This window comes from Musca vetustissima, unplaced genomic scaffold (genome assembly GCF_032173495.1).
Source record: "Musca vetustissima isolate MV318-11 ecotype Yass unplaced genomic scaffold, APGP_CSIRO_Mvet_v1 utg78681, whole genome shotgun sequence".
NCBI lineage: Eukaryota > Metazoa > Arthropoda > Insecta > Diptera > Muscidae > Musca > Musca vetustissima.
The window spans coordinates 1,796-18,774 of record NW_026885941.1 but is presented as its reverse complement, the minus strand read 5'-3'; the positions used below and the strand labels follow the sequence as shown (position 1 = coordinate 18,774).

General features: G+C 37.6%; 1 protein-coding gene across 1 annotated transcript in view; it reads left to right on the top strand.

Annotated features, from left to right (window-relative positions):
- The window catches only part of LOC133333308 (putative nuclease HARBI1), a 54,044-nt gene extending 40,033 nt beyond the window's left edge, over window positions 1–14,011 (top strand). Inside the window, exons 3-4 of the mRNA XM_061541623.1 lie at window positions 13,430–13,562; window positions 13,623–14,011. Of these exons, the coding sequence (XP_061397607.1) occupies window positions 13,430–13,562; window positions 13,623–14,011 (522 nt within the window). The remainder of the gene's footprint in view (window positions 1–13,429; window positions 13,563–13,622) is intronic.
- The last annotated feature ends 2,968 nt before the right edge of the window (window positions 14,012–16,979 follow it).

Here is a 16,979-nt window from a genome sequence, read left to right as displayed (position 1 = left end):
GAAATAAGAATTAAAAACCCAAGTATGTATGGACCATATTAGCTCTAAACATTGATATATTTATACCAAAATTACGTTAAATTCGGATATAATCAATATCGCCAAGCCCTATAAAATGGCCTTACTTGTTAAATACATGGCATAAATTTGAAGGAATTTCAGCAAATACAAAACCCAGTATCTGCATTTTCTGTCAAAAATTGTTGTTGCGGCGAAAAATTCTTTGAAATTTTTTTCCTTTTCTTCGCTTTATTTGAGCGCACACAGCAAAATCTAAACACAGCACTGATTTTATTTTAAAAAGTAATTGATTTTTTATCACATTTGATAAACATTTTGTGTATTTTAGTATAAATTTTAAACAAATTGATAATTTTGTCGATGCTTTTGTCAAAGCTAACCATGGTTATTTTTGGAATTCAATATATTTTCACAAACAATGTAGATATCAACTGGCCTTACTGGATGTGTTTCTTTCCGGGCTAAGAAACTGCGGCAACAACAACAATGAATGCTGGATAGCAGTCACTGGAACCAACCAAACGAAAAACAGGCAATCGAACAACCACTAGCTCGTACAACAACAGGCTCTCTTTGAGAGTATTATAAAAAATTTCTTCTTTTTTTTTTTGATTAAAATTATTTAACAAAAAAATAGGTTTATTATTGAATTTTGTTCCAAACACAATGATTTTAAAAATTTCAAATTCCAGATTTTTTTTTTATAAAGTACAGAGGTTTTGCCAACAACGATCTTATTTCAATAAATCTATACAATCTACTGACAAATACATAGCCATGATTATAACTTAGCGAGTAGCGATATTAACAAATATCCTTCGTTCAGTCCGTAGTGGCCACACTGCTACAAAAAATCATCATAGGGTTGCCTCCAAAACGCTGTTCCAAAAACTGGCATGGACGAAATCTCACGAACGTGAACATCCCGGCCTCCTTTGAGCCTTTAGGCTAAATATAGGACTTGAAAACACTCGCCAACACGACCAATGAAATAAAAAGAAAGAAAGCATTATTAAATTATATTAGTTTCTGCCTAAAAAGGCAGTGCTCATTGATTTTAGTTAGAATTCATGTATAAAAACCAATGATAACAGCAACCATATTCCAATTCATAAATGATTGTACTAAATTACGTTGACAATAATTGAATTCAAAATTCGATTTCATCTAGAGTATAAAAAATAGAGAGTTCAAACGGATCATGGTTAAAGCTTACGTTCAATGTCTTACGGTTAGTTTATGAGGCACAGAGTCCAGATATAATATATCCAAAAATTGTGAATTGAGCTAGAGGTTTTCCAAACGAACCTCCGCTTACTCCATTTCGAATAATCTTGGAGTACAAATCACATCCTATAGTTATAGAAACTGGTCCTGAGGTGTGAAAATGTTCATCAGCTAAGTGAAGACCTGGGAACTCTTCGGCAATACGGACATCAATAGATTTTTTTGGAGTCACAATCTCGTATCTACGTCTCACTTCTGCATAGGTTTCTACGGTAGTGGACATTCCATGATTACCTCTTAGTCTAAGAAGGCATCTAGTTTTGTTTCCAATTCGGACCACCTTTTGTCTCATTCGTTGCACTAGTGAGTCGGATATAATCGTATTTTCATGACTGGGATCAATCAATGCCCTTTCGTTAATATATCGGTCACCATAAAAACTTTTACTACAGCTGTCGGTTTCAAAAGTATCGTTTCTTGCAGGGTGTAAGTAGGAATTATATTTGATGACCATATCTTACTCCGATTATTCTGAGAACCTTTGTCCTGATCCTCCTTCGATGTCTTTGTCACCTTGCATTTGTCGGGACGAACTAGGTCCACTAAATACAGTAGATTTGGACGAACGAGGTCCATTATGTTTGGACGAACGAGGTCCATTTTGTGATATGCCTGTGGACGAACTAGGTCCTTTTTTCGATTCGGAGTCGGAAGTTTTATGACGTGCTACTGCCTCTCCTGAAGACCGAGGTCCTTTTTAGTAGTGTATGATGCATATCACCAGATTTTCTACACTTTCCGGTACTTTTGCATGTTCGCCAACACATATTGCACAATGCTGATATATAGAAATAATTCTCATTCTTTCGGCATAATCCATTTCTAAAAAATTGCGACAAAAGCGAAGTGGGTGATCTTTCACACGACACACAATACGTTTTTTGCCCACTCTGTTTTCCTCGTTGTATTTTTTAGCTTTAACCATGATTCTAAAACAACAACAAAAATAAAAAATATAAGTGATCAATTAGTAGGTAAAACTACAAGCTTTACCACAGGTCTTACAATAAGACCACGTGTGGTTTTGACCTCTGCAACACGCACCAACTGATCGACACCTGCCAAAACTTACTAGACCTTTCCTTTAGGTATTCATGTTTCCAACGCATACACAATCGCTGATTGAGCGCTTTAACTCTTTGCCATCGGTTTAAAATTGACTTAGGGGCCTCGTGGATTACTGGTTCCGGTGGGGACAAAATTGACCTACCTATAAAAAATGTCCCGGCGTTAAAGCATCCAGAAAAGATACGTCCTCTGAAAGAGGACAAAGTGGCCTTGAGTTAAGACAAGACTCTACGCGGGCCTGTAAGGTCGTAAATTCTTCAAATGTGTACGTTATGTTCAATGCTATTCTTAACACCGGCCTCCCACAAACCTCCCATAAGTGGTGCCCTTGCCGTGTTGAAATGCCACGTGATTCCTTCTATAGCATAATAATTAGTTAATTCAGTTCCAATATTATTAATGAATGTTCTAAATTCCAATATTATTAATGAATGTTCTAAATTCAGCCTTCAGACTTTTAGAGGCCCCGACAAAATTTGTACCGTTGTCAGAATACATATCGTTTGGACAACCACGGGAGAGATAAAACGAAAAAAGGCCGCAAGAAATGTTGCTGAGGACAAATCACTTACAGCTTCCAAATGAATAGCTCGTGTGGAAAAACATACGAACAGGCAGACATATCCTTTTGTAATTAAAAAGGCTCGACCGGTGTAATGCGCGAGGAAGAGGTGCCATTAATTAACTCCTGGTTTTCTTTTCTAGTATGGTACAAATTCTACACCGACTTATAAACCACTTAATCAAGTTTTTAGCTCGAGGAATCCAAAACTCAGTCCTCAATTGATTAGCATTAATTGATTACCGCCATGTAACGTTGTTTGGCGTATAAAATTGACTAAAAGCTGGGATAACTAACATCCATAGGGCAGAATTAACGGTTATCTTTCACTATATGATAAGGATGAAGCATTTTCTAGCCGACCACCAACTCTCATAAGACCCTTTTTGTCAATAAACGGATTTAAACAAAGTAAATTGCTGCTGGTTGAAATCAATTGACCCTTTCCCAATGTGTAGTATTCATCACTGAAATAACCCTTCTTAGAGATGACAACCAGGCGTTCCTTCACCATTTGAAGCGCTTCGGAGCATACCGTTTTCTTAGTAAAGCGATTCTTTTGTATAGACAGTCAATAAATCGAAAAACGTAGGCCATCAGGCGTAAAGCCTTTGCATAACATCATTATAACCTTTAATAAAGTTAAAAAATGTTTTCACCTTTCGTTCCTCTTCTTCGGTGTCAAACTCAGTATTGCTGTTTTCCCATTAACTATTTTCAGCTTTAAGCTAGGGTGGTCCATGCCATCATAACTGATTATCTATGAGATCTTGGGACAAATTCCCCTACTAACCAGATCCGCAGGATTAAATCCCGATTTTATATGCCTCCAATTGTCCTTTTCGACTTGTTCAACAATCTTTGTCACTCTATTTGCAGCAAACGTTGTCGATGAAGAGGGTGGTTTCTGAAGCCATGCAAGCACTATCATAGAATCAGACCAACAATAGTATTTGGTTTTCTTGTCATGTAGGCAGTCTTAATGGATACCATCAAATCCGACAACAACAAAGCTCCACATAGTTCAGCCTTGGGAGAGAAATTACCTTCAAGGGTGCGACTCTCGACTTTGCCATTAATAAATTAGTTTTTACTGATCCATCATCAGGTACAGTCCGTATATAAATACAAGCTCCATAAGCCTTTTCCGATGCATCAGAAAACCCATGAATTTCTACTTTAGCACTAGGTTGAAACCTACCCATCTTGGAATCTTAACCTGGTTTAATAATGTATAGTCACAAATAAATTGATACCATTGATTGTGAATCGCTCCAGTTATTTCCTGATCCCAATCAATGCATTGCTGTTGCAGGGTCTTAATATTCGACAGAGTCCTGAAAACATTACAATCTATATTTAAACTAGACTAAACATAATTTCAAATCCAATCCTAAATATTTTTATGACTTTGTTAATATAAAAAGCTACGTCATAGCCCACCCTTTTGATATTTAATAATCAGATATTTGAGAAAAACTCTGAAATTTAAGAGTGCTTTATCAATTTTTTTCGCTACAACTTATTCATATTCACCCTGTCCAAATTAAGACACATAAGTAAGTATGTAAAGTAAGTGATTTTCTGTTGCCTTCTTAAGGTAAGGCCAGACTACGCAAATATTTGACTCAAATGACTTTTATTTTGTTTGCCCAAAAAAACGTCAAATTTGTACACTCTTGATTTTGTGTTCACATTACACTCAAATATTTGACACATTTTGTTTGCTCATACAGCAGGCAAATAATGTCAAATAACGAAATGGGAACCAATAAAACAGTTTGATAAAACTGTCAAAAACAAAAAAATATTTGCTCGATATTTTCCAAGAAATTATGGAAGAGGGGCAGCTTCAATTATTGTTCTGGATGAAGAAAATAAAGTTTAAAAAAAAAAAACAGGAAAAGACCGTAGGTTCGTGAGTGGGTGCGTGATTGTGTATGTCGTGAGGTTGATGGAGTTCCAGAGATCAAGTGGAGTATTTCGAGTTAAGGCGATTGCTGGTAACAACGTGAACCGGGTCATGTGTCATTTGTGTTCATTGGTACCGTTGAATGTGTTGTTAATGCTAAAGTATTGCTGGACTATAATTTGGCCTACGCATGCAGACATTTTGAAATCTGAAGTTAATATAATAAAATTCTTGTATCACTTTTTGTTTTCTAGAGAAATACCCCTAGCCAAATTAGAAATCGATCAACTACGATCCATTCAAGAATATTCTGTGGATTCTGTGCAAAATTTCCCTTCAACTCGTGGTTAGTAGTGATATTGATTTAGTTCGTTACAGTCGGGGAGATCCGCGTAGAAGTGGACAAATCCGCAGTGGTGGCGGTAATGTTAGTGGCTATCAACGTTACAATCAAGGTCAAAAGCAAGACTTAATAAAAATCTCCAACAACTACTATTTTCCAATATGTTAATGAGTTTTTTTTTTCATGAGAAAACATAATATAATTAGAAATGGAGAATAATATTATAAAAAATACTAGCCGACCCCGGGCCCTTAAATTTTATTTTCACTGCAAGTCTGGTTAAGTTTCAAAGTCATGGCAGATTTTTATTTCGAAGAAAGGTGAACTAAATCGATCTAGCAAATGCTGTTTAAATACCGTATACTGAAGCAATACATTTTTGTTTAAAATTTACCAGTAGTTGGGTTAAATAATTTTAAATGAAAATGGTAGCCATCTTCTTCTTGACAAAACAGTATTGGGTATTGGAGCGCATCATATGAGCGATGTGTTTCAGGTACTCGTTTTAACTGATCATTTCTTCGATGTAAAATAATATATCTTGACTCAAACTGATCACCAGCAAATACAATAGCAACATCATTTATTGTTGGTGCATTGTATCGTCGTGGATGCTCACCTACTGGTGTTTTATCAGCTTTTATAACTATTTTATTATTATCGGATTTTCACCAATTCGTTATGCTGATGGAATAAATATTCTAATGATTGTACAATGTTGCGGCGTAGTCCCGTAGCAATTGCACATTTGGTGGTGACCTCTGTTTCAGAATTGCCAAGGAAATATATCTGGAAAAATTTGTATTCTTCGTCAGGAATAGGTAATAGGGATTCCGCTTTGTGGTATATTTGTCCTTAGACTTTTAATGTTGGGATGAAACTTTCACTAACTATATTGCCAGCACCAAATGACGTCAATTATTATAACCACGTATATGGGTTAGGAAATGTTTTGATTGTGGTGTTGTTCCAGACACCAATGAAAGCAATGGTTCCGGCGGTTGACTTAGTTCTGGCAGTTTTACTTTGCCATTTTCGCAACATAAGCCAGGTGTGTCTTTTTTATATTTAAATGCTTTGCAATGAACACATAATTGATCCATGTTACCGATGTTAAAATTTGGATGTACACTATAATCAATTGTTGGATCGTAATTAAATGCAAGGTGCATAAAAGAAATGCGATTAGTTTAGTATATTGCTATTCGGGAGGCTCTTCTAGCACCACGCTGTATTCTGCCATTTTCTTGTGAAGAGTTTTGGCGTAAAAATGACATTCGATTCCTGGCATGTTCATTGTTTTCAGCGCGCTCCCCTCATAAGATTTGTGTGCCGTGAACGGCGACCTATATTTGCACGTGAGCGTGGCATTGTATTTCAATATAACAGCCTCTTTCCCTAAGACGATCGAGGATCTATTTGAACGAATGGTACTTAGTTAACAATTTAGTTATGTTCTATCAATGAGAATCGAATGAACAATAAAAACAAAATCCACAAATACAGTCAAATGATTGAGCATAAACAATTGTCAAATAAAAATGTATATGTATTTGTTTTTTTTTGTCAAGTTTTATGTTGTAAAAATATGAATGATAAACATAAACTGCAAATGTAAAATTTAAATGTAAAACTATATAATAATAATAATAGTAAATACAAGCGGCCAACAACATTGTATACATCAGCTGTTAATTTCTTTTGTTTGCCCTTACAAAAACATTGTTTGCACAAAAATAAGGCAAATGTTTGCTAGTCGGCGTTCACATTGGGGGCAAATCACGCAAAATTTTGTTTGCTGTCAAAAAATTTTATTTGCCCAATATCAGCTGTTTTTGTGTTTGCCATTAACAACATTTTGTGGTCAGATTATGACAAAGAAATATTTGACACTTTTCGCCAAATATCTGCCTAGTGTGACCATACCTTTACTCTAGCAGGTTAAAATTAATTCGATTGCCTACTTTTTAGTGTAGGCAATCGAATTAAGAGCAAACAAAAGACGTAATTAAGGTATTAAACGGTAATATTCCCTCAGACTTCCTCCATTAGAATAAATGTTTCTTTTCGATCCAGTATATATTATCAACTATTATATGTAGATTTTCGACGCACAAATTATTCTATGGGAGATCCACTTCGTAAAATGTGTATTGATTTGAATTCTGTGTATTCTAAAGTAGATTTTTGCAATAATAAAGAACTAAAAAAAAATTTAAATAAAATTTTTATTTTTAAAGTAATAATGCAACTTATTAACAAACTGGCTGTTAAAGTAGATTTCTGTAGCTGGTTTTCTATCCCTTCTTATATTCCATCATAATGCGGATTATGGTGTGCACGCCAAATTCCTACAAAGGTGGAGGTCGCCCCTCGGTCGGCAGGGGTGGGAAAGAGAGGCATGGGAATGTTAAAAAACCCCCCAGTCCCGGATTTGAATCCTATATCCTGTAAATTATAACAAGGGATATAATACTAAGTATTAACAATCTAAAAAATCCGTTTGTAAAAAACTTGTATTTTGGATACATTTCACTATGATGTTCCATAAATATATTTCAGAATGTGTTCTTACCAAGTATAAAACAACTTAAGAAATATGCAAAAGTATGCCGAAGGTTGTATAATCATTACCTTAACAAGTTTAAATTTTAAATTAAATCCAAAGTCATTTTATGAGTTTGTTGATTCATAAAGTAAATTTTTTAAACTACAATATTGAAATGCCAACCAAAATATCCAAAATTGTAGAGAGTTTTGCACTTTTATATCACAACACTTTCAAATGCTACTTACCCAATTAAAGATTCATATCAAATATTTACGCGTTTCCTTCAGAGTCTAGAGATCTCTAAAAATCTACACAGCATAAAAACAATAAAATATTCTGGCCCCGATGGTATACCTATTATAATTCTTAAGCATTGTTCCGATCCATTAGCATTGCCCCTAACTATTTACTTCTTCCCTTACATTTGGTTACTTTCCTATTTGGTGGAAGAAATCATAATACTATATATGATTGGTAATCTATGCAGATGATTTCATGTTATTCATTACCCATAATTCGGATTTATGTGCTCTTTCTACTCTTTTAATGCATCCAAAATTAATTGATGTTATAGTAGACCATGAATATAAAAACATTTTATATAAGAAAAACTCGGTCATAACCCTTTATGGCATGACCTTTTCTTTTTGGCTGAAAAAACTCAAGTGACTTACTTAAATGTGTACCTAAAAAAAATTAGTATACATTTATTATATAAATTCAACAAAAAACTCTTAAACAAAAGATATAATTTATTTAAATTCAATTTTTGCTGAATGTTTATTTTCATCAGAAAAAAAATAATTACAAACTTCTACAAGCATTTTTTATACCCTCCACCATAGCATGGAGGGTATATTAATTTTGTTTTTCTGTTTGTAACTCATCGAAATAATCATTTCCGACCCTATAAAGTATATATATTCTTAATCAGCGTAAAATTCTAGGGCGATTTAGCAATGTCCGTCTGTCTGTTGTAATAAACCTAGCCTCTAAACGAGGCTGCAGGCAGGTCAAGTTCGAAGATGAGATATATCGGTCCACGTTTAGACATAGCTCCCATATAAGAGTACCCCCCAATTTTCGGTATTTTGGGGTCCTTGAGCGCGTTTTTAATCGAATACGCTGAAATTTGGTATATAAATTCTTACTGGATACTAACTTTCCCCACTAAAAATTATATAGGTCCACTTTTTCTGGGAGCCCCTTATTTTCAGTATTTAGGGGTTCTGACCGGATTTTTCCACCGGATGGGCTGTAATTTTGTATTTAAGTTCTTAATAGTTACCAAATCTCTCCACAAAAAGTTATACATATATATGTCCAGTTTTTCGGGTATCCCCCATATAAGGGTATCCTCCAATTTTCGGTATTTAGGGGTTCTTGAGCGCGGTTTTCAACCGAATTTGCTGTAATTTTGTATTTTGTAGTCGTATATGGTAGCAAATCTCCCTACCAAAATTTTTTTTAATATTCGTCCCCTTTTTGGGGTCGTCCCCATATAGGCAAAGTTTGGATGAAATCAAAATTTTCTAAAAAGGATTTGGTCCAATGAAACATGGGTTTAGAACCAATATTTCGATGAGGCACATTGTCACTGTATCAAAGTATATAAACCCTCATTAGCCATAAGGCTGAGTGTATAAATATCCATTAAAAATTTCAGAAATTTATATTTGGTTACACTATGGTTTACATAATCAATTTGTAGAAATGTCACTTATTGGTCACTTTTTCTTCCGCGTAAGGTTCGGTAATGAACTATTGCCCGCATTTAGGCCTAGCCCCCATATAATGATACCTACCGATTTCCGGTACTTTTAATATTTATCGTAAAGAAATGTATTCTGATGCAAAAATGTTAGTTTCTAAATAGAGCTATATCAGTCCACAATTAGGCATAGCACCTCATATAATAACTACAAATTTTCGGCAATTCCTACATGATGCAATCAACATTGGCCCCGCATACGGTTAGCCTCCAGGGACGTACTCTTACAAATTTCTTTCTGCAATATCAATTTTCATATTGAAACAGCAGGTTCCACACAACCTCGCGAAATAAAACCTGGGAACGTTCCTACAAGATATACACTTGCTTAATATAATAGGTTATTCAAAGTTTGGTTATTTTTGACCATTTTGCGTCGAATGTACCAGAAGGAGTGGTTCCCCATCTTCGAACTTGGACTAAGGGTTAAGTATGAAGTCTTATACCTCTGTATAAGAAAGGTACTCATATTAGAACAGTAAATACGATGTTCAAAATTACAATCATGTCATATAAGAACACTGGTCGAAAATGATTCATCATTCCTGGACCCCTTGCCATACAGCCTGCTGGCAAGCGGTCCATAAAATGTTTTTGAAATATTATAATACTACATTTCTAGAATCAGTCGGCACTATGGACTCTCAAGAGGACTGAAAACGAAGAGGGAACGACATGAGGATCAAGCAGCACTATTTTGATTGTTACTCTGAAGGTGAGTGCAATCAAATTTTAATTAGGCTTTCAAACTAACAAGAAAAGAAGCAGCTGCAGTTTTAGATTACAGTATTTTTCGGTTAATTGACCCTATGGTTAATTGGTTTCCCCGCCTTATTGAACCACATGATGGGACAACAAAATATTGCATACGAAAACACATGTAAATTTCCTCGGGTAATTAAACCCTGTTAATTGCTTTTCCCGTTAATTGATTCAATTTTATGTAATCAGAAATAAGTTTCCTCTTATTTTTTACCGGTTAATTGCATTATTATTGAAAAATAATCTGGGATTTTCATACACCCATGGTTCCTTTTGAGATTTTGCAAAGAATCACTTTCTGAGTCGAGTTATGCATGTCCGTCCGTCTGTTGGAGTTAAATTGGAAACAAAGTTCGGGACGCATTTATAATCCGATTTAGATGCAATTTGGACACAAAATTTATTCGTTCCAAGGACAAACCCTAGTAAAATTTAAAAAAAAAAATCGTCCGATGCACCGAAGTCCCCATACCGATGTACCGAAGTCCCTATATATTTTTCGATTTTTACAAAATTTGGCATACCATATATTTCGTCTGCCGTTTTAATGTAAATGGTGCATCACAGTCCCTATATATCTTTTGATTTGCACGTAATTTGGTATAGCGTACTGAATTGTGCCTAGAATGTTGTAAGCTAAGTTTCGTGAAAATCTGTTCAGATTTATATAAAGCTTCCATATATATTTTCTTCCGTTTTATGTAAGTTGTGTGCGAAAGACCCAAAGTTTGTCCAGTTGTCAAACAATTTTGTACCATGTACTGAAGTTAACATAACTTAGTCTCTGACAAGTTTCGTTGAAAATTATAGTTCCCATATATTTTTTTGTCCGGTTTTAGGTAAATGGATCACCAAATTTCCAATATGAAAATTAGCCTAGGTTGTAGAATGTCATATGTATGGATTGATGTTAGTCGGTTCACATAAATATAGAAAGAAAAAGATCACATATTTAAGTTCGTTCAATTTCATGTCAATGTTCTTTGGAAGTGCGTCGTCTGTTAGGATACATCAAAGTGGTGAGGGGTGTCATATAGTCGGCCCAGTCCGACTTTATTACCTTTCTTACTGGTTTTACATACATATGTGACATCATTTATGAAAAACACTAGGGTACCTCTTTACTAATTGAAAATATATGTTTATTGCTAAGGAATAAACATATATTCACAGTATAGCACAGTTTATTGCTAAGGAATAAACTGTGCTGTACTGTGAGAATGCATATAAGAAAATAATAACATTTATGGCCATAAAATTATTCGTAAAATAAGTAAAAACTAAAATAATGTATTTTGAATCCTTTGCGCATCCTGCAATATAGTAACTTTCATCAGTTTCCTGCCCACTTTCTTCCTGAACGGCCCCATAGAGCTTTGAAATGTTGCACATGGAATGCTATTACTCCTATTGAAAATGTGGTATATCGATTCACGATTTGATACAACCCTCATACAACGGTACCCCCAAGTATTTGGTATTATTGGGATATTTTACAGGTTTTCAAACCGAATTGGCTGTAATTTGCTACGTTTAGTTAGGAAATCCCGCTCATGTATGATGTAAAAAAGAATGTATGTAATCGAAATAATGAAAACATATGTTTTTGCATATTATATAAATTTTTTGAATGATGTTTTTTGGCTACCAGGTATGTTATTTTCACTCGAGGGATCAACAAGCAACTTTGCATGAGAAGGCGATGTAACCTTTTTAAAATCCTTTTCCTGAAAAATAAATTAAAACTATTTATAAAATAAGAAAATTACTTAGTACTTGGTGCCGAGACCCGGGAATTGAATCGGTGTTTAGTGATTTATTTAAAAAATAGTGACATTGTGATGTCGGAAGTCGCAGGCTCGTTTCCGGCTACACCCGAGTATTGATATCCTTCTTATTGGCGGCCAATTTATTAAATTTTAGAATCTAAGATATTGAATTAATATATGAACTTGAATTCGCACAACAAATTGTTTCAAATTCCGTGCGAAGTTGTTTACGATTTAGGCATCAAAACAACTTACCGTTCGATATTTTGGGGCATGTAAACAACAAGCAACAAAATGCACGTCAAAGGGCGTTGACTTGTTGCTGAGTTGTAAACAACAAGCAACAAAACACACGGTAAGGGGTTCTGATGTGTTACTTGGTTGTAAACAACTAGCAACAACACACACGGTAAGGGGTTCTGATGCGTTGCTTGTTCGTAAACAACAAGCAACAACAACGCATGGTAAGGGGTTCTGATGCGTTGCTTGTTCGAAAACAACTAGCAACAATAACGCACGTCAAGGGATTCACACTGATCAGCGGTAAGAAACAACAACGCGCGTGCGTAGAGACTGCGATGCGTCGCCAAGGAATAACGCACAACAACAGTGTGATCCTGAAGGTTGCGACGACGGTCCTATAAAAGGGCGAACAACGAAAGTTGCGGGGACAGTCGTGAGAGAAAAGCTGACAGCACAAGGACCAGACGAGGAAATACCATAAACCCCTTTTAACAGGTGAGTCAATCCAGAATCAAGGAGTGAAGAGGACTGAAGGTGAAGTGAGCTTCCCGTTGCCACTGAAACCACCGACCCCTGACTCGCTCAACAACAGGTGAGTTGAGATTGCCACCTGCGCCGTTCACGGAAAAAGTGAGTTTGGACAAGCCACTTCCAGGCCGCGCGACGTACCCCTAGTGAGTTTTCGTACGCCACTCCAGGTTACCCCAGGCCCCAGTCAACCAAGGGACTCTTTCTAAGCGGTGGGCGCTAGTGAGTTGTCCTAAGCCACTACGCCTACATAACGCACAGGTGCTTCCGTCATCCAGGTGGCAGCTCTAGGCAATTGGCCCCGGCCAGGGGGGTTACTCTGTTTTGCGTTGCGAAAGCAAGTGCGATGCGTGAGCTAAATGCGTTAAGAGTTCAATTTGGTACTCTGTAACAGTGACGCAAACGCAATCGCAAATAAAATCAAAAATAGGGCAACACTGGTACCAAAATGTAAACATTAACGAATAATGACAAAAGAAAACGTAAAAAAATGTAAATAAAAACATATTTTTGTGCGGTACGAGTGTATTTTTAAAAAAATATAATTAATAAGTATGGATTCGGTGGCGTTATGGTTGGAAGAAAATGAGAATGATGAACGGATTACAAAACCAAATGAGAATTACATATTTAGATTGCCGGTATGGCGGTGCTAGCCATGATTCACATGTTTGGACCCTTTCCAACGCAAAGCAAAAATTAAAAGAACGTTTCGAAAGAGGAGAAAATGGATATTGGCTGATTGGTAACAAAATTAACGCAATTTTAAAAGATTTTTTCTTACTTATTTTTAATCATCTAAAAGGCGATTCGGGCTACCCATTGGAACCCTGGTTACTTACCCCATACAGGAACGCGACGGAAAATTCGCCTGAAAGTCGTTTTAATAAAAAGTTTTGCAAAGGAAGGTCCATAATTGAAAGAGTGTTTGGTGTTTTGAAAGGCAGATTTAGGTGTCTGTTAGCAGCCAGAGAGTTACATTACGCACCAGAAAGTGTGGTTCAAATAATGAACGTTTGCTCTGCCCTGCACAATATTTGCCTAGAATTTAATTCGCAACTGTCAAGATACGAAATTGCTGGGCCAGAAAGTCTTAATGAAATTGAAGTGCCTGTTTATAGCAATACGAACAACAGCGAAGAAACAAATATTGCTAAGGAAATAAGGAATAATGTTAGAAACAATTTGATTTAAATAAAATAACATTTATTTATTAAAAACAAACAAAATCAAAATGAATTTATTTCATTGTAGTATTTATAAAAAACTTATAATATTAAATGTTAAAACTTTTATATGGCGATTTTGAGATCTTAAAATTCAGTCAGTCTTTCTTAAACTAGGTTGCCTTATAGGCATTATATAAAAAACAGATTGCCTTATAGGCATAATAAAAATAAAAATAATACATATGAACATATTGAATCACATATAGTCACATATCACACTGTTTTACTTATTTCTAATTCTAAAATTTTGCAACTGTCCTTTTGCCAAATCGCTGTGCTGCACCATAAAATCAACTAACGTTTGAAACTGACGTTGCTGAGTCTGCATTTTTTTTTTGGCTTTTCCCTAAAATAATTTACAATTTAGATATAAATAAAAACTTTGATTGTGCTTACTTACATGTTTCGTTTCCTTTGCATTTGCTATTTTGTTAACGCAAGATATTTGCGCTTATCGAACGAATTTGACATACGTTTTCGTATTACAGAGTGCGGTGATGCCACATTTGCGTTAAGTAGATGCGAAAGGAGATACGAAAACGAAATAGAGAGTACCAATTACGCGATGCGTTACAATTTTTCTTACGCATCGCAATACAGAGTAACCCCCCACTGGCCTCATCCCAGCCTTGTCCCCCATATCCCAAAACCTACCCTAGTTTCGCACAATATCCCTACTATCAACTGTGCCGAAAACGAAGCAATAAAACCCCCTATACTAAAAACACACAACAGACTTCTTTCCTTACTCTTGTCGCCGACAGAAATAAATTTCTGTGACGGACTCTGGCCGCCGGGAGCTTTCCCCAGCAATTCGGCGGACAATTGAGTCGTTACAGTGGCGCCCGAGCAGGGACCTGAGTAAGGAAAAAAACAGGAAGGATTAAATATGAAGAGGTGGTTTTCCGGCAGTAGATGATGTCTACAACCTTGCGTACCTCGTGGGCATATAGTCTGCGAAAGGAGGAACTAGGGAACTACCTGAACGAATTTGGCCTCGAAATAACTGGAACGGTGGAAGAACTCCGGAAGAGGTTTGGGCAATTTTTAGGCGAAGAACATGACTCGGATACACTCGAGAGGTTACTCCGGTTACAGGATTTCCACGAGCAGAGTTCTTCTAGGTCGGATAGCAAGACTCACGTGTCACCGAATCCAGGACTAACGATAACCAATCCCAGTGGTGTGACAACCCTCGTCGAGCCTAAAAGCCCCGCACGTACAGCATCTTCTAGTGGTAGACCCAGGACGTCGCCTTATAGCGATATTCGGGCAGTGGCCGACCAAGTGAGGAAGTGGAACCTCAGCTTTGATGCAGAACAGGACTCACTGGAGTTCCTTGAGAGGATAGAGGAGTTAGCAGGAATGTACGCCATACCAATGGATGTCCTACCAAGGATGATGCCCGAGATCATAAGCGGAAAGGCGCTAGTCTGGTTCCGGAACAACAACCGGCAATGGCAATCCTGGATGGATTTTAGAGGAGACTTCCAGAAGTTTTTCCTTCCTAATCGTTACTTCGAGCAGTTGGAGGATGAGATTCGTAAACGCCATCAACAGCCCCGAGAGAAATTCCGCGATGATACCCTCGGGATGCAAAACATGATGAGACGGAGCCATTACTCCGAGGAACAAAAGCTGGAGCGTATCTTTAAGAATGCATTACCGGAGTATCTATGGTATCAGACGACGTGACTTCCATACCATGCACGATCTTCTAGCAATGGCTGAGGATTTGGAGAGCCTGCCGCCGTTAGCAGCACAGAGCAGGGAACAACACCGTCGCCTGGAACCCACAGAAAACCCTTCGCACACACCGTACCAGCCACCAATAAACCCAAGAACGGCATGCCGCCGATGTGGTCAGGATGGACATTTCGCCGCTGGCTGTCGAAACGAGGTGGCACTGTTCTGCTGGGAGTGCGGCCGTAGGGCCATCCGGACGATAGACTGCTGCCGAAAGCGAGCCTCGGGAAACGAGCGCCGGACCCGCCCGGAGAGAGGGGAGACGGGTCCACCGGTCAGCAACGATCCCCTCAACTGAACACTACTCTTCGCATCGAACCAAGTCGACTGGTGGCTACTGTAGGGATTGGAGGCCAATGGATCGCCGCCACGGTGGATACGGGAGCCACAACATCGTTCATCAGTGAGTCCCTTGTATCCTCGCTCGAAGATAACGATAAGAGAGTACCGTACAGCGCAAAAGTAACCTTGGCAGATGGGTTCCAGCGGAATGTTGAACATGCCGTGGAAGCGGATATCCATCTAGGGCACCAGTTGGCACCCACGCAGCTGTTGATTATGCCACATGCAACCGAAGACGTCATTATCGGACTAAACTTTCTGGCTAAGGTAGGTGCCCGTCTAACGATGGCCGGACTATCATGTGTGTTTTCTGTAGCGGATCATGTGTGTTTTCTGTAGCGGATCAGTACCACCTGCAACTGCGAGCAAAGATGTCATCGGGCGACGAACATTGTAGATGGACCGAAAGGTCCTTCACCGGTAAGGGGTCTCCAGGAGGACCAGGAAAGAATACAAAAAATTTTAGATCAGGAGCTCCAGAAATTTCGGGAGATACATGGACCGTCCACTGCTGCCACGCATCGCATCGTCATGGTAGATGATCGGCCGTTTAAGTTACGCTATGCTGCGCGGAACCCGGCGATGCAAGCGATCATAGACACTAAAATAAATGAGCTACTGGCCAACAGGTTTATCGAACCGTCTCGAAGCCCATATAGTTCGCCGATCACACTCGCTCGGAAGAAAAATGGCTCCTGGCGACTTTGCATGGATTTTAGGCACCTCAATGGCAAGTCGGACCCAGACGCATACCCCTTACCAAGAATTCAATCGATATTAGACCGACTCCGGGAGGCGAAGTACATTAGCAGTATCGATCTTAAGGATGGATATTGGCAAATTCC